The 18,071-nt window shown below is 46.7% G+C and overlaps 1 protein-coding gene across 1 annotated transcript in view; it reads right to left on the bottom strand.

The window, feature by feature from the left end:
* Nucleotides 1-18,071, bottom strand: part of LOC119381634 (transmembrane channel-like protein) — a 59,843-nt gene that overhangs the window by 22,749 nt on the left and 19,023 nt on the right. Inside the window, 3 exon segments of the mRNA XM_037649411.1 lie at nucleotides 46-142; nucleotides 968-1,111; nucleotides 9,938-10,151. Coding sequence (XP_037505339.1) covers nucleotides 46-142; nucleotides 968-1,111; nucleotides 9,938-10,134 — 438 coding nt within the window. The 5' untranslated portion in view covers nucleotides 10,135-10,151.

Genomic DNA, 18,071 nt, shown 5'->3' with positions numbered 1-18,071 from the left:
TTATTGGCTACTGCTATATGACCATGAAATTTCTATGCTACTTACGTTGTTCAGAAGAATTGTGTACTTTGCGAGTACATCTCTGGCCTGCTTACTTTGAGCGAGTTCACCTTCGTGCTTCTTGACGTAAGCCTTGGCTCGTCTGGAAAAGAAACAATGACAGCATTAAGAACCAGTACTACATTACTACGTGTCCAATTATAATCAAAGATTTCATTTTGTGCGTGTTTCGCTGATACAGGTTGAAACCTTGCAAATATTTCACGTGCCTCCCCTGGATCAAAGTGCAATGTTTAAAGATGTTAACACGTAATGAACACTATGTTCAAAGCCCGTGAGTTCATTGATAACTTCACTGGTGATAGCTTTGGGCATTTTAAAACTGGACAAGAAGTGATTCACTCAGTTCGCGCTAGAAGAGTTTGGTTTGAAGTGCCACACCAATACAAGTCATTCAACAGCTCAACAACGGGTGTGTATAGATTACCTTTGGCCAATAATCTGCCTAAAGTTGTGATGGAACCAATCAGTGTGTATCGCAGTAATCACAAAGCTATCGTGACTACAATTAACCAAATTATTAAAATAAATACATCTACCCTTGTGTCACAGACGTGCGCAAGGGGGGGGGGGAAGGGCTAGTCACCTAAGAGGGGGGGGGGAGGGTGCAAAGTCTGCCCCATACATTGACTTAATAGGGAGGGGGGCGCTGCGATGAACCTTTGCCCGCCTTCGCCCCCCCCCCCCCCCCCGAAGGGGAACCTTGCGCACGCCTATGCCTTGTGTAACCCACTGTGATGTGCTGCGGCTTCGCTGGTAGTCCACCTGCACTGAGTGGAATGACTGAATAATTTTCTTTTCTAAAACGAAGCACGTCTAAAGATTATCCGCTCAAAATGTTTCCTCAGCGATTACTTGCCAACGTTTTTTTTTCTTTTTTTTCCGATTGGTACGAAGCTTTTCTTACCTGAGCATCTTGTACTTTTTATTCATGGGCCATGGTTGATTTTTGCAGGTTTCGATTATGCTTTTGTTCATTCGCACATTGTCCTTCACCTCCTCCTCCGTCTGGTCCAGGTCGTCCACATCGATCGCGAACTCGCTGCCAAAGCTGCGGCGAGAAAGAAATGTTTGCAGTTACAACATTATCAACGACCGGTAACGCTAAGGATCTAAACAAGGGAAGATTCTTGAACTGTGGGTGTCGCCAAAGCCAATCGCTGATACAGGTGGATTTCTCGACATCTGAAAGACAAGTCCACATGTCGAAACGTTGGGTCCGGCCGAAAGAGCCGAAAAGAAAAAGCTATGTGTGCAGGCTCATGCACGCGGGCAATAACAACCAGTCAATGATGGCCAAGCATGGGCATTCACGAAAAATAACTGCTAACGCGATAGCGTTAGAGTTCGTTTCGCAGAAATTCTGGTGTCTGCGTCGACGTCGGCGTCGTTGGTTGTGAGCGAAAAGTCAGCGTTGTCCGTGAGCGAAAATTCGAGATAGATGCAAATAAATAAATAAATAATAATAACGATAAAAACTTCGGTTCGAGTGGGAACCGAACACAGATCTTCTGCGTTCTACCACAGAGCCACGTCATTACTTGGAACTGCTCCCTAAAAAAACCCTCCTTAACGCTTGTAATGTTGCGTGGCAGAAGCGTAGAATCTCGCCAGGCGTCAAGGCATGAGAATTGCACAACGAGTGAGGGGTTTAAAGGCCTACTCATTACAAAGCGCTCAGACATATTTAATCATCGTCAGCAGAATCATCAACAAAGTGAGCAGGTGCGTAGGTTCGTGTGTTGCCTTAGGGACGCGTAGCGGGCACTTCGCTAATTCGTAAAATGCAGAAGTATCGCGTAGTGGGCACTTCGCAACTGTACTTGCAGTAGGCATTCTAGGATAGTTTTAAACGGCCAATGTTACTTGCACAGACGTTCCTTTCCTTGTGGCATGGTTGAGGTGTCACCGAGAAGCGAAGCGTGGCTACCGATTGAGAAGGCAATGCAAACGGGGCCCAATTACGCTATCGCGTTCTACTGCATGGTGGTGGTGGTGGTGATGTTGCCACATGCGGGGTTAGCCTGGCAGACCCGGCTGGCAAGTGCTCCGCCCGAACGTCTCTTTCCATGTGGTATATGTCTCACCATACATCACTTAAACCTGCCTCTCGTATAAGGCGTAAAAGTATAGAAGTCACTTCCTTGCTAACCATCCGCACACCTGCCGGAAACACAATGTCTTCACAGCATCCTTGGGGAAACCCTCTTTTCTTCATAGTGCCCATTATTATCTCCCTCTCGGTGCAAAAGCGCTTACAGCACTAGATGTAGTCATGTATCTCCCCAGGTTCCTTGCACTCAGTGTACAACGGGGAAGGAGCGCCCCTTACTTTAAACAACCTTGCAGGAGTGTAGGCCGATCGTGTTTTTACTCTATACAGCAAGGTTGACTCGGCGCGACTTAGTCCTCTTGTGATACAGGGCTGATGGGGGCAAATTCCATAAAGAGCGAAAATGGCATCGAATTGTCTCTCTTGGTAATTGCTCATTCCAAGGAGCTCTGACTGTCGGCTGTTTTGCCACAGTGCTTCGTTGGCTAGGGTATCTGCTCTTTCGTTACCGCTGACACCAACATGTGAAGGTATCCACTGGAAAGTTTTTTGGTAGCGTCTTTCAGTGATGCTAGTGACTGGTGGCAGAACTTGTTTGTGGGAGTCCCTCGAAAAAGTTGTTTCATTGCTGACTTACAGTCCGAGAGAATTACAGCTTGTTGGGCGGGTCAATTCTTCAGTTTGCGAAGAGCAGCAGCAATAGCTGCGCTTTCTGCAACTGTCAAAGAGACTAGGTGGTCCAAGCGGCCATACCATGTAGCTCCAATAGATGGAATCCAATATACCGCAGTGCTGTCGCGTTCTACTCTTGAGGCAAAGTGCAAGCGTCCTACAACTTCTTTAGTCTTTATTAGGTGATTTTTCATGTGCTTAGCCTAGTGTGGTTGTCATTCTTGGCCTTTCTATATGCTGATATAATTTTCCGTATGACGCCCCTTATCTTCTTTACCCATCCCTATTTTCCGCGCATGCTCGGCTTATCATAGGCAGAACTCATAAATAAGCCTCGCACAGTAATAAAAGCTTGGTTGCAGTTCAGCGCCTATTAAGAGTGTGACTTCGCTGGTCCTCGTCTCCTAAATTTGCGCTGGTGCTTTATAGAACTGTTTAGTGTTTAGGCATGGCCATTCTCCATTATGAAAAAAAATTTACACCATCTCTTGTTAAAGGGGACCATGAGGTGATGCGAAGCCGGAGCACTTGCACGATCGCGTTCCGTTGGCGTTCGTTGGGCATGCTACCGACCTCGCGTCGTGGAACGCGAAGGGGAACGCTACGCGCGTCGTGTCTTCCCTCTATCCTGGCCGTTAATTCTCACAGGGCGAGAGGGGAACGCGGTCGACAGGCGCGCGAGAGGGGGGATTGTAGAAGAGGAGAGAGAGGGGAAGGGGACGCGCATGCGCTGGCGCTCATCGCGGCGTTGCGCAGGAGAGAATGTGGCGCGTGAGAGGGTGGGAGCGTAGGAAAGGAGAGGAGGGGGAGGAGGATGCGCATGCGCAGTAAAGGTGGTCACGCCGCACACCACCACCACCGGATTGAACTCGGCCATAAGATACTTTGCATCTAAAATCTACAGCTGACTTACGCACGTGCTACAGAGAGCTACTACCGATGTGCCACGACTCAGCTATAAAATGCATCCATTCGTGAGTACATCTAAATAGAACACAGCCTGCAAATTTTATGTTATACGGTGTTCGCTACAGAGAGCTGCTACCGATATGCCACGACTCAGCTATAAAATGTATCCATTCGTGAGTACATCTAAATAGAACACAGCTTGCAAATTTTATGTTATAAGGTGTTCGCTACAGAGAGCTACTACCGATATGCCACGACGCAGCTATAAAATGTATCCATTCGTGAGTACATCTAAATAGAACACTGCCTGCAAATTTTGAAGTCATCTGACAATTTGCGACATAGCGGGCTATAGTTATACGGTGTTCCTATTGGCCGCGAGAACGACCTATAGGTGGCAGCAGCGTCGCCGCGTTAGTGTGGAGAGGCGGTCGGAGGCGCGTATACAAATGCACACAGCGGCGCTTCGTTCTGAGCAGTTTCAGCCGATTGTCGGCGAACAAAATGCGTTGACTGCTGCTTACTGGTAATATATACACTCCTCATTGTTGAATCGATGCTCGAAGATCATGCAACGTTACTATTACTAGTGAGAGAAGCGCAATCTGCCGATGAAATGGATGCTCGCCCTGGATGACAGTCTGCGCTTACGCACTATATGGCGTCTTTTGTTGTTTTCTCTGTACGTGTTTAGCTCGTGTTCTGTATACTACGCACTGCTGTAGCACGACTGAACTACTTAAAGGGGTGGTGCCATCAAATTTCGAGGCTATAACAAGCCTGTTGTGGGTTTCCTCTGTATGCAAGGACACTCCACACGAAGGGTCGGACACAGCAAACGTCTAGAATATATTTTAATTTACTTCCAAAGTGTGCCTAAATGCCCATTCTCCCGATCGAAACCCATCGCTAGCGCACCAACTCTGACGTAGCTGTATAGGAAAGGCAACGAAAGTTGTAGTGACGTCACACCAGGTCTGCTGTAGTGATGTGAGTGACCTGCGGACATCTGCCACCTCCGCAACGTGCGTACAGGCTGTAGTGAACTATTATATATTCTAGTTCACTGTAGTACCGGCAAAGCATCGGTTGCTACATCACTCGCCGAGTTTCGACCGCTTCCTGGCTGAGTGCGTCACAGTCTTGTGTGGTCACGTGACCAAGCCTCCTACACTTCTACGTCACTGCCCAACCTCGGCGCCCAGAAACCGAAACCGAAAGCTGTCCACATCAAAAGGCGATATTAAATTATTTAGCGAGAATACATGAATCTTGGTGCGTGCATCATGTTTCCTGGAGCTATAGGAAACGCTTACAGCAAAGAATGTGCAAGCCACAAACATGGTGGCACCACCCCTTTAAGTATTTACTTCTTGTTCATTTGTACAACAGCCCATATTCCGGTGCAATGAGTTCAGTAGCACTGTTCACGCGAATACGCATACGCAGGTAAGAGTTGAGCACAGAGCTTTCATCGATTGATTACGTGCACGACAGTGATGCAACAAAGGTCCGGTTATTTTATAGAATAAGTGTCTTTTTTTTTTTTTCAAAGTAATAATGTCCGCTGCCTTCCATCAATTTATAACAACTCCACACAAACGCTCAAGATAATGGGAAAAAAAAAAGGATGAGGTTTTGCGTGAAATTATACGACATAAATGTAAGGCACGCCGTCGGGTTAAGCACACGGGTGGTTCTGCATAAATTTCTCTCCAAGTTAAAATTGCACGCGGCAACTTCGTTTTATCGCTGCCGTGTCATTCCACTGTCTGTTTTTTTAGGGACAGTTTGAGTACCGAAGTCTCAAACTTCACTCGATAGAAATATTTCGCTGTAGCGGGACCACGACCGTAAAATAAAAGGACATCTTAAGTGCGACTAAAGCTCATCATGAACTACAGTGCCGCAATTATACACCTAACAACAACGCGAAAGTGCATGAGCCTCGTTTTTGATTACCACCGAGTCGCTAAAACGATGCATTCACACACAGTTTAATGCTCCTCATGTTTGGGACTATGCCAAGCGCACTTTACTATTTGCTTGAGCCAGAAAGCGGCATCAACACTGAAATCATTCCGTAGAACGAAGGGTACGACACCACTACACAGCCCTCTCGAAATTCGCCCTCACTGATCCTTTTACAATGCGCATGCGCCGAGCAAGCCCATTTACTTCTGTACACCATGTTAGCTATACGTACGAGCAGTTAAACTCGCGCTAACATAACAGAACAAACCGCCCTTTGAGAACGTGCAGGACGTACGCGCACATGCAAACACGGCGTGGCTAGCAGACGACGCAGGGAGCAATCCACACAAGGCGCGCTTCAGCCAGTAGCCGCCAGGCGGCGACTCCGCTCGATCTCGCGGCCAATACTGTCAAGGATCGCTTATGCTCACTTCTAAAAGATGCACCCGCCACGGTCTAGTGGTTATGGTGCTCGACTGCTGACCCGCAGGTCGCGGGATCGAATCCCGGCCGCGGCGGCCGCATTTTCGATGGCGACGAAAATGCTTGAGGCCCATGTGCTTAGATTTAAGATTTAAGTGCACTTTAAAGAACCCCGGGTGGTCGAAATTTCCGGAGCCCGCTACTACGGTGTCTCTCATAATCATATCGTGGTTTCGGGACGTTAAATCCCAACAGTTATTATTGTTATCTAAAATATGCGACGTGCTTCTTTTTGTATAAGAAAGCGACCGCTGCTAAACTCAACTTTATAAACCACTCCTATATGCGGCATTCTACGAACTTACTACGCCTTAAGCAACAGCTGTAGGGTCTATTCTGTGCCGCTCACCTGATTTTCTTTCTCTCTGAACGGTGCTGTACATGTTTCTTGGATTATTGACAGGTATAAACGCAACGTTGACCCCCATATTTACTGCCTGTTTTCATATGTCCACGGGAAAAACAAATTGCTGGTGCGCCCACGAGTTGGCTCATGCAGGGGTTGCTGAGGACGATGACGAAAAGAAAAAAAGGAGACCAATAATGTGGTATATACAGAACAATTACCAATAATCATTATTATAGTGATTCATGAGGTTTAACGTGCCAAAGCAACGAGTGATCCATGAGGGATATCGTAATGAAAGTCACACAATTATTTTTTACCGTATATAGCGTTTCTGACATGAAAAAGCGCATATCTCGGTAAGAAAGTTTTTTTTTTTTTTCGTTGCACAACCATCCATGTCCACCCCCTGCGGCCAGGCATCAAATTCGTGACCTCCCACCCATATACAAAACGCCGTGGCCACTGAGCCATAATTCTTTATGCACTTATTTCCTCCCAAATGAAGCCAGACAACACTAAATTCAGTGATGTATGTTATTCGAAGAAATGGTGAAAAACTAGCTGTCCTCTTTCCTAAGCTCAGCTCATTCCGTAATAGCTCGAAGTGAGGCCAGCGCAAAGCCCCGCCCAGTCAGAAACGTGAGTTCTACAGCCAAGAACCCAACAGGACCGACAAATTGCGCAGGACCACAATATGTCTTCATGAAAGGTGCCGGCTTTCTGCTTTCCGCGACGATCTCTCTGCTGTGACGCGCGGTTTTTCCCGGGATAGGGACAGCGTTTCCTGTGCCACCTTCAAACCCAGAGACAAGAGAGAATGCATGCAGCTCACAGATATCAGGATTAAGGTTACGAAGCAGCGAGTGAAAAAGCGTCCGGGATTCGAGGGAAACGCGGCAGAAAAATCCCAGCCGGCCCACGGGAACAAACTCTCCTCTCGGCCGGCGACGCGCGGGGCGTGGCGACGAGCGCAGGGCGGGTCCGGACCCGCTGCTCAGTCTTTTGTCCCACTTCATTAGAGCCGCAGCGAAGAGCATCAATAATGCAGCCGCCGGAATAACAACGCTCGCGAACAGCGGTCCGCGGCGTTGCGACCAGCGCACGCCGTGGACGCCGCCTGATGCAATGTGCGCTCAGTGCAAGTATCTCCTTCCCTGGCTGCGTTATCGCTGAGGCCCACCCGCGACAACGACCCCTGCTGAGCAAGGGCATGTCGGGCCACCGTCCTGCGGACAATGCACGCGGTCCGCAGCCGAACGGCTCGCGCTAGCCTTGTGGGCTTTAGGTGCATACTAGAAAAGTGCATATGTTATTTACTCGTTTCTCGGAGCGCTTCTTCAAATGAGCATTCCAGCGCTTTATTAACCAGAATTCGCGCTGCCGATTTAATTAAGTGATTGATTTGAAAGTCCCTGAGAAACACAGATGCTGACAGAAGCAGTGTCGCATTTGGTAAAACTTTTCCAAACACGACACGCTAACGCGCACCTCGAATGCGACACTTAAGTTGTTCGTATTCTGTATTTTTTATTTCGTCTTTAACGGAATGTGGCTGCCGCAGGCAGCATTCGCGAAATCGCGCCCAGCAACGGAACACCGCAGCCACTGAGCTGTCGAATCGGCTTTTGTAAACTAGAAGCAAGGGTTGTAATCATTGTCCGGAGAGGCATATGCTTTCTTCATAATGCGAGCATACGCTTGTTAGGGTACGCATCTCACTGGCTAAGTGCTCAGTGGAGGCGTTCTGCAGCCAATTACATGATGGCATGTTCAGTACTTCCTGCCCACGACATCCACATTCCTATGGAGGCGATATGCGGAAATATTTTGCGCTCACAGTTTGATGCGTGATACAGAACCTCATGGAGCCGGTCAATGACACGCCGTACTTGGTGTGCTGTTTCGCAACATAAGATCACCAAGATTGTTCGTCCTTGGCGGTATGCGTCGTTACATGCCCGATGTAAAATATAATAAATAGCGATCAGGCAATCCTATTATCATAAAGTGTTACATTTCCGACATAAGTCTATTGCATGAAAGGAGCTAAGTCCTCCATTGGTGCGCAACGTACTCTTCCTTGTGGTGCCTGATATAGGAGCGCAGGAACAAAGAACTGAACTTTCGAACTTTTTGTAAGACGTTCTGAATGTCTTATAACTGCGTGATCTAACCCGGAAACATCTGCGAGCTTTCTGACAATTATCCACATGAATATGGCTGGCCCAATGATTCTTAACGATGTTTTAATAATTGACGATGGCGGAGAGACGCATTAACGCTCAAACATCTGCTTCAGAGGTGCACAGGTAGATAATCTCAAGGGCCTCCTTTAAATAAAAGAATATTCCAACATCCCTGCCTTTCCTTTCTCTGCTGTTCCTTCCTCCCTTCCCCGCTGACAGAGGGAACCTTTCGAGGAAGCTTAAACAAACTTTTTTCTTATCAAGTTAACACATTATTATGCTTCACGTCATTTATTACTGGTCGTGGTCACGTCATTAAATATGTTTTTTTATGCTTTGTGATACCCGTGGCAGTTCTAATTCTTTATCGCTTCGTCCTTCGTTTATATTTTTTCGCGCTCCTAATGACTTAAGCAATGGAGATTCAACTAGCTTAACGTGCCAACGTCACCTATTTTTTCAACATGATCACTGCGTGTGTTGCATTGCTTGAGCCAGAGATGAAGGATTGATAAATATTAGCCAACCTTATGCCGTTGTCATCACAATCGTACTCTTGAGGATGAGCGAAAAACATTGCCACATGTTTATGAAAGCAATATCAAAAGTGAAAGAGGGGTTTAAGCGCTAGCCACGATGAAAATAGAATGCGACGCGTTCCATTTTTCATCGTAGCTATCGCTTGCCATATACTATATTACATGTTAGAACCAACGCAATAACTGTAATTTTTTTTTTCGTTTTAAGGATAGCTGTAGGCTTTTCCGCTAGTCATAATTTGGAAATAGCCTGCCGTACGCGTTGCAACACATATTCATGCTTCTGTAAAATTACTTCTCAAGATCAGGGTACATCCAACATGGTTCAACACATATACAAAAACGGTCACTTGGGAAAAATATTCAGGGCTCATCGCTCCTTGGCCGTTGAATAATGAACATGAGGAGAAGGGGCGATATGAAAGAGCGATTTCAACAGAACTGTACTCCGGAAATACAAAAGGTTGATTGGCAAGTCTGCATAGTGATCAAGCGCAGGCTATTTTGCCCTACGAAAATGTATTCGTATAAGCTATAGCATGCCGGAAGATCATTTGGTTCGAATTCCTGATTAGCATGTATGTCACGAATGAACGAATATAGAGAAAGGGAAGAGAGAAACAAAAGAGGGACAAAAAAGAAGCAAGACAGCATCGTCTTCGTTCTCTGTCTTTTCGCAGACAAAATGAGGGTAGTGAATGCCGCTACTTACTCCGAGGAGAGAGTATAAGACGACAGGCGTCGTCGTCCAGCTGCCGTCTCCCATGGAAATGGCGACGAACCCCTCCTGGATGAAGATTGCCGGCTGAAACGGCGGCTCTGACGCCGCTCGGCTCCTTTGTGACGTAGATACATCTCCAGGTACATGTCCTCCTCACCCATGTCCTCCGTGATAGACGTCGCCGCCATGCTGACTCCTCGCTGCCCTGTTCCCGAGAAGACAAAGAAAAGAAAAAAAAAGGTCTCGTTTGCATCACCCATAGGACTCGGGCATTCATTTCAGGCGACATCCATGCGCATCTGGATGCATGTTTATTTGATGCACGCCCTACACGATGCAGCAGGATTTTTGAGACATTATTATTATTTTTTTGAGGAGGTACTTGAGCCTATTACCTAAATAACGTTCGATGTCGGCTAATGTGCAATTATAGTGCTTTCCATTGGTGCGGCAGCGTCCTTAGAAATAACCAACCCCCTATCATATTGAGGCGGTGGGGGCGGAGGGGGGCTGGTGCATCCTGGGTGGGGGGCAAGTGCAGGTGTGGCTTCTCGAAAGGGGGGGGGGGGGCAAGTGCCCCATTTTCACCCCCCTGCCGACGCCCATGGTTTTGGTTCCAATCCATGCCCTTAGCAACTCGCCAAACCTTGGCTATAATATAATTCACAGAGACCACCAAGCATAGTTCGAAAAATTCTTACACTTCAAATGACTGGAAGAACTTTATGGTTTGTCCGGCAGATTAATATCCCGGACTCGGGTCTCCCATGTCGAGACATCAAGGCCTTGCCTCTCCGCCGCTTCACGGGCCTGCTGGACTGCCCAGACTTCAAAGCTCATAAAACTTTTAGACTACTGAAATGTTTAGCTGAACAATAATCTGACGTTCTCTGACAATTTGTCAGAGAACGTCAGATTACTATTCTACAGTCCTTCAGATTTCTGAAGATTCATATATCTGAAAATATTTTATTTTTGACCATTTTTTTTTTTTGGAGAACACAATGCCGACTTTTCCAGTGAGTGGTTACTCAGAATGACGGGTGATTAAGTCGCTTGATTATAAAAACTGAAAAATAAGCTATCACTGCCACCTAGCGAGGCCGGTTCTAGGCAAAGCGCGAAAGCTTCGCCTCACCGATAAGCCACGAAGGACAAGACTAGTGTTATCGGGAGCAGGAAAGACAGTTGATATTTTAATGAAGGCCCCACCTTCACACCGTGGATGCACGTCTTGACCCGTCTGTAAAATAAATATACTGCTATATAAAGCCTAAATTGACGAGCGTAATGTCGACGAGCGTAATTCGATGGGGGCTTTGCCCGACAATGCATCTGCCGAAAATTGTGCCAGCTGTTTTTTCAAAGCTAAAAGTAGTGGAAAAAAATTGTGTTAGTGTAATTAATAAAAAATGTAGGCTTTTAGCTCCAGGACCGACGATATCATTATGAAGCAGGCCACATAGGGAGGCTTCGGGAATAATTTTGACCACCTAGAGTTCTTATAACGTGCGCCTATACCTATAGGCAAACGGGTGTTCCTGTGTTCCTGCATTTTCGCCCCTATCGGAATGCGGTGCCGTGCAGTGTAATTATTGAGGATGCTGCTACAGCTGATAGAGCAGTAGCTAGGACACAATTTGTCGATGAATTTTTCTTCATGTGGGCTAAGGAGTTTTATAAACGGCGCACTGGGCCTTGGTTGTGGATGAGCCAAGATCGTCACTTTCATGGTTCTACGATTGTGCACTATAGCGCGGGAGACGACTAGGCGCGAGTAATTAAGCTGGACGCACGAAGCGCCGCTGCGTCCATTTCATTTCTTCGAGCTCAGCCTCACACTGCGTCGCATACGGAACCTATGATACCAAGCCGTCCAAACCTTAGGCATTTCATCGTCTCCTGTTCTTCGTACATATTGACGGAAGCATTTTAACACTCCCGAAAGCAGACATACCGAAAATTTTAGTCACTTCCGCTAGAGAAGACGTCATCGACACAAACGATGAATATTTTTCGTTATCTCAGAAATACATGATATCAACACATAACCGACGTTATTGTCGAGATCCATTTGGAATCTGTGTGCCACTTTTTTTTAAAGCACGACCGAAGATAACCGCGGCCAATCTGAACTTGAAAGTTTCCATTCAGTGTTAGTTCCAGATCTTTTCTGCACAGCTTGAGGAGCAAGTTGTTGAGGTTTTACGTCCCAAAACCACGATATGATTATGAAGGTCGCCGTAAGGGGGGCTTCGAAATGTCGACCACCTGGAGTTCTTTAACGTGCACCTAAATCTAAGTACACCGGTCTCTACCATTTCGCCTAAGAACAACTGCAAATGAAACCTCCGAATATTTTCTCAAAGAAGGCGATTGGCTTTCAAAGAAACAAAGTACACGTCTGTAAGCGGTATGCAGCTGGCCATAGCCTAGCAGATTAGTTCTTTACTAAAGCGGCAGTCTCATATGTGATAATCACTTAGAATTAACTGCAATTTTGTTTAATAATTTGTGTCACCATTTTAAACATACTAACATGCAAATATACTGGAAACACTGCACTAAAAGTGTTTTCTGCCATTCCCACGATCTCATCCGTAAATTTGAAGCGTCTGTACTAACATGAAGATAAATGAGATACATTCTTATGTATCCTCATTTGTATATACAAACATATACAAAACTCACGACTATTTACTGTACTCTAGAGGTTATAAAAAAGTGCTGAGTGTAAAGAAGATTCTTGTTGCAATGTCATCGACAGTTCGTTCATTCGCGACTACACGCAGAAAAGTGTCAGATCAAAATCACTAAAAGACATTTACAAAGCAGCCCGCTTTATCCCAGAAATTCCTATTATAGGCATACTGCACATAGCAGTACGCGCTACATATATTATTCGTAAACAAAAATCTGTTCTATTCTCATCTTTTTGTTTTTTTTTTACATTTTTGTATGGGCATTTGCCGGCGTACAGTAGGCCTATAGTCCCGCAAAGTGCGCTCAAGACGTATTTAGTAACGTTGCAGTGTATACCGTGTCATGAGTTGTAGGTGGACATGTATTACATTAATCGAGTGAGCTGAACGGTACAAAAGTAGAAGCTTCAGAGAGTTGGTCGCGTTCATTGGGGCGTACAAGCACAGCGCGTAAATAATGACAAAAAAGGGGCGAAGTAGAACAAAGAGCATTGAGTTAGGTATATCTGCTCAGTAAGAGATGCGCAAAAACAAAATTACAAAGCAGTCGACGGCAATGGGACCATCTCGCCAGTAGCGGCACATAGCCGTGCGGCCTCTAAATGTCCGCCGGCATACGTGCTACAAAACGAAGGCGTCTCCATTTGTCCACAACTATGAGGTAATGCGAGGAGGAAAAGAGCAACACGACAACGTGTTCACCTGTGCGTAAACGTCATGTCGTGCTTTCTCCGGGCGGGTTGGACTTTCCTAGAAGAACGGCGGTAAAGGGCGCGCAGCGCTCCACGCACGCCGGCACTGCTAGCGGAAGGCGATGCTCGAGACGTGTGCTCACCAACCGGAGTGCTGTTCGAACAATGAGCGTCGATTGCGAGCTATGCGCAAGTTCCTCAATTGAGCGCTCCCGTGAGGAAGCGCAGCAGCAGCAAGGTGCTTCCGCGAACGAGAGGGCGAGGTCGCCGAACCCTCCACATTTGCCCAGACGCGGTAATCCCTTCTCTGCTAGTATCGATTCTGTCGCCGAGTAAGGTTCGCGAACACCTGCCCTAAGTCTTCACGACCGCTCATTTTCAAAACCTGAAATAGCGAAGGAAAAATTAATGCGGTGGAAACGCCCCATGGTTGGAAACTATCAGGTGCTTCCAAGGCCATGTCTACAAAGCGATACTTCAAAATTAATAATAGGATCTTCTTATTAGGAGTTCCCTAATAATAGAGAACTTCTCACGTCGAATTGGTTCGCATGATCGTGGCGTAGCCATTTTTTATTGTGCAAATAGAATATGCAGCGAATGCACGAACGAAAGGCGTTGAGAAGGTTGTTCCAGACCCCAAATCAATGGAGTAACTGAGAGCGAGAAGGCAGTGATATTGTATTGCCTAATACAATGCAGTCGTGTAGGCGTGAATGTACGTGATTTTTTTTTCTTGACGTAGTGCCGTAGACTACCTTCTACAGCATCTACGGCTTCAATGCGACAATAAGGGCTGAAGGTATCTTCCACCACAGTTTTTGATGGCTTTAAAATGCACACACCATGCTACACGAAGTGCGATTGAACAATATCGCTCATGTAAAAAGCTGTATATTTTGCGAACATTTGATGTTTCTTGTCACCTTGAATAATATATTTAAAGCGAAGTTTTAGCCGCCTATTCCTCAACTCTGTGGCAGTCTGCTGCTATTTCGCTTAATTCTTCGGTCCCGCGGAGCAGTGCAAAGCAATGGAGAGCAATGGTGGTGGCGGACAGCGGCATTATACACAGAGCACAGACGTGAGCTCCAAAACAAAGCGAGATCGAAGCAGTATACTGAGATGCGGACGAAAAAAAAAAAAAGAACGCTGGAAATAGCAGGAACGCCTTCCATACGCCGTGAAGCGTGGTTTAGAAAGCGGGCGCATGCTATTTCGTAAACGAGTAAAACAGCGTCGACTGACGGGAATACTATAGGGTAACCGGACTTCCCTACTTAGGAGAGTCACCTCTTTTTACCGCCGTGGTCGCGTTATCGAACGGCTTGAGTGTGGGACGGTGTGTTGTCCCAGTTTGGCCTCTTCGCGACTTGAGTGTCCCTCAATGCCTCCCGTGAATCGGCTGTTCACGTTTTTGGGTGTGGTGGCACCACCTTGTAAAAGACTCGAGAGGCACGCGGCAAAGCGAAACACGGCGTGACGTGAAGCAGCAATAGCTGCGGTCTCATAACGGTTCTAAAAGTGAACCATTCGTTTGCCCCCCGCGTGATTGGTCAGACTGACGCTTTTCCTGACGAAAGTGCGGTTCTCAATCAAGTGAGGGCAAGTGGACATGTTCGCTGTACGAACCAATCTTCAGAAGCTAAAACGGACTCTAAAAACCTAATACGTCACGACCACTCACGGCTCGCACGTTTTCGCGATTCGGATACGACTTTTGAATGCGTCGAATACGAGCCATATATGAAGCCAAAGCGCGCTGACCGCGTCGTCTTCATACAGCTTAATTTCCTTGCCACACATGTCGTGTTAAAAGCATTTGAAAACAAATCCTGAAAACCCAATTCAAGCGCTACGGATATGTCGTGAGTGAATTTCAATCGTCGCTGCGATTGTGCTGAATGCCCACCAAAAACGATGCTGAGCATAGAGGATATTGTTATGGAAATGTGAGCTTTACAGTGTCTTGCACTGACTGAGGGTGCTATTAATATTTCACATTTTTTCCGTGACAGAGCAGAATGCACTATTTCTTCGGCCCTTTCGCTGTGGGTGATGCCGCAATGAGGCCGCAGCCACTGAAATTTTAATATGTGCCCGCATTAACAGCGTAGAGGTCAGCAGCCTAATTCACAAAGCTTTCGCTTGCATACGCTGTTTTCATCTACGAGATATCGTGCCGAGAAAAAGAGCACGATAGCTATGGTACGCACTGAAAATACTCGACACTACTGAGGGCAAGGAGGAAACACGAAAGCCGGTCAAGCACGAGGAAAGAAAAATGTGTGGTCACATGATGGCATGGCAGCATACATCACGTCTAGCGTCGCGATTATGCTACCATAGAGACTTTTCGCTGCGTCTCAGCTTCCTAATTCCGGGCGTCTGCTACTACGCTGACGCACTGTTGTGGTGGAGCAGATGTTCAGGGCACGGGTCCGGGGTTTGCGTGCAGGTTGTACATGCTCGTGTTTCTTCGATGGTCATATTTTTTAAAAAAAGAGTATATATACCCTTGGTGACGTTGAGATTTGATTTCCGACCCCGGACGGCCACATTTCGACGACGCCGAAATGAGAAAGTGCTCGCGTAACACGTTAAATAACCGCAGTTAATAAAAATTAATTAAACGGTTCCTAATACGGTGCCCCTCATAATCCGCGGGCTCAGGCTTTCGGGTCGTTAAGCACACTGATTTATATTTTTAATGTCTTAGTAAGTGACTCCTTTAAGAGCCAGCGTATAAAAACCTAGCAGAACCCATCTATGAAAATTTTCTAAGGACACATTCTAAGGACACATTCAAAGCACACATTCTTTCGCTTCCATTACGGCCGATTAAACGACACGTGACAGGGCGCCCATTGCTCCTCGTTGCTTTAGCATCCAAATACAGCGTAAGTCGGTTAAAACCTTATACATGTAGATCTCTACGAGCGATCTAGTCATGCCTTTACACCTGATGGAGCAGAGTGCTACGGCGTGTTCATGTAGCTTGGTCGCTTTTACAACCAAACTGACCGTGTGTCTGTAAAGTCTTCATAAGCCTACTCGCGACGTGCATCAATAACGTGGTAGCACGATAGTCTCAGTGCATGTACGCTCTAATGTCGCATGTGTCATTCGCCCCTTGACAACAGCTGGCGTGGCACCACAGATGGTGCCACGCCACAGGCCTAGATTCGATTCCTTAAAGTGGCTTGAGATGGTTCATTCTTTTGATGACCAGACCAAAGCAAGGGGCACTCTCGCATAATTAGAGGTAACAAGAACCAAATGGGAACTTCCTGTTGACAGTAAAAGAAAGTAAATAAATGCAATGTCGTTTTTCTCGCCTGATTTTTTTTATTTGTAATTTTTTCCTATCAAGGCAGCCTAAGCGTCTCTCAGCGAAAGAGCGCATATCGACAATGGCATGAACGCTACGTTAGTCATCAGTTATCGCAAGGTGCCAAAGCCTGCAGCAATGTAGTTTTTGTACACGCCTCAGGTACTTTGCACGCATGCTTCACTATCCGTGCGCTCAGTCCTCATCATGCCACGCACAAAAACATGAAACGCAAACGACAGCCGAATTTTTAGGATGCATAAATGCAGCCCGTAATGCCATATAGGCGGGCAATGGGTCAACAGCGCGCACTCCGCGCGAATTCTTTCTCCGACTGTATAGGAGTGGAAGCTCCGATGCAAAAAGCGAGCATGACTTGTAGTACGTCCACAGGTAATGAGTGAAATTTAGCTGTGGGACACCGCATTCGCGGCTCCAGCACGGGGCAAAGCGACAGGATATACTCTCTCAGAAACATGTATACTAGCACGGGAGATCTCGTTCCGACGCCCGCCAAAGTCGGCGGAAAGCGCGTATTCTCCCGAGAGACGATGGAGGCTCATGTGCGGTAAATGCCAGGTAAATAACACCGTGGTGTGACCGGTGAATAGTCAAGGCCGGCTTGACAAGGCAGCCGCATTTATAGCAGAATGTATCCGCCTGTCACTTACGGTTTCGCACATTACGATGTTGGCCTTGACGCTATCGCTAGCATGCACCAGTACCATCATGCATCATAAAAACTGACTAGAAAACAAAGTAAGCCAACTGATGCCGGTATTGAAGCCCACATTGCAGGCGGCTCTGTAAGTGCAAGCAGCGCAACGGTACGTTGGCGCCTATCCACGCTGCAAAAGGACACCAAGGCACAATGTTCACCACGCTTCACGGCACCCCAAGAGTCACTGCCGTTGGTTTTTACATGGGCTGCGCGCACCGAACGATTCGGGGTAATCGCTGCACATTCTGTCGAATGCTGAAATTCAAGCGGAAAGCGTTTGCGAAGTCGACGTCGCCCACACAGGCAGTTGTTCACATTGTCATGTTCTCTTTGCAAACAGCGCAGCCGTGCTGGGCGCTAAGAAAGGTCTCACGTGATTTTGACAGCGAAGCAGTTTAAGCTATCGGTAACTTGTGCTACCTCGTGCAAAACTCCACAGGTGGGTATGCTCCACAGGAATTGGGCAAGCCCCGTCACCGAGTACAGCAGGTGCGAGCGTTAAACGAAAACTCTGCTCGGTGAAGTGGAGCACGTGAAACACGTGAAACAGAGAGAGAGAGAAAGAGATATAAAGAAAGAGAAATGAGAGCGAGAAAGAATGAAATAGAAAGAAACAGATACAAAACAGAAATACAAGAAACAGAGAGACAGAGAAAGAAAGAGAAGAAATAAAAAATAA

Source organism: Rhipicephalus sanguineus, chromosome 1 (assembly GCF_013339695.2).
Source record: "Rhipicephalus sanguineus isolate Rsan-2018 chromosome 1, BIME_Rsan_1.4, whole genome shotgun sequence".
NCBI classification, from domain to species: Eukaryota; Metazoa; Arthropoda; class Arachnida; order Ixodida; family Ixodidae; genus Rhipicephalus; species Rhipicephalus sanguineus.
Note: the sequence above shows the minus strand (reverse complement) of the source record. Positions and strands in the feature narration are given on the sequence as shown.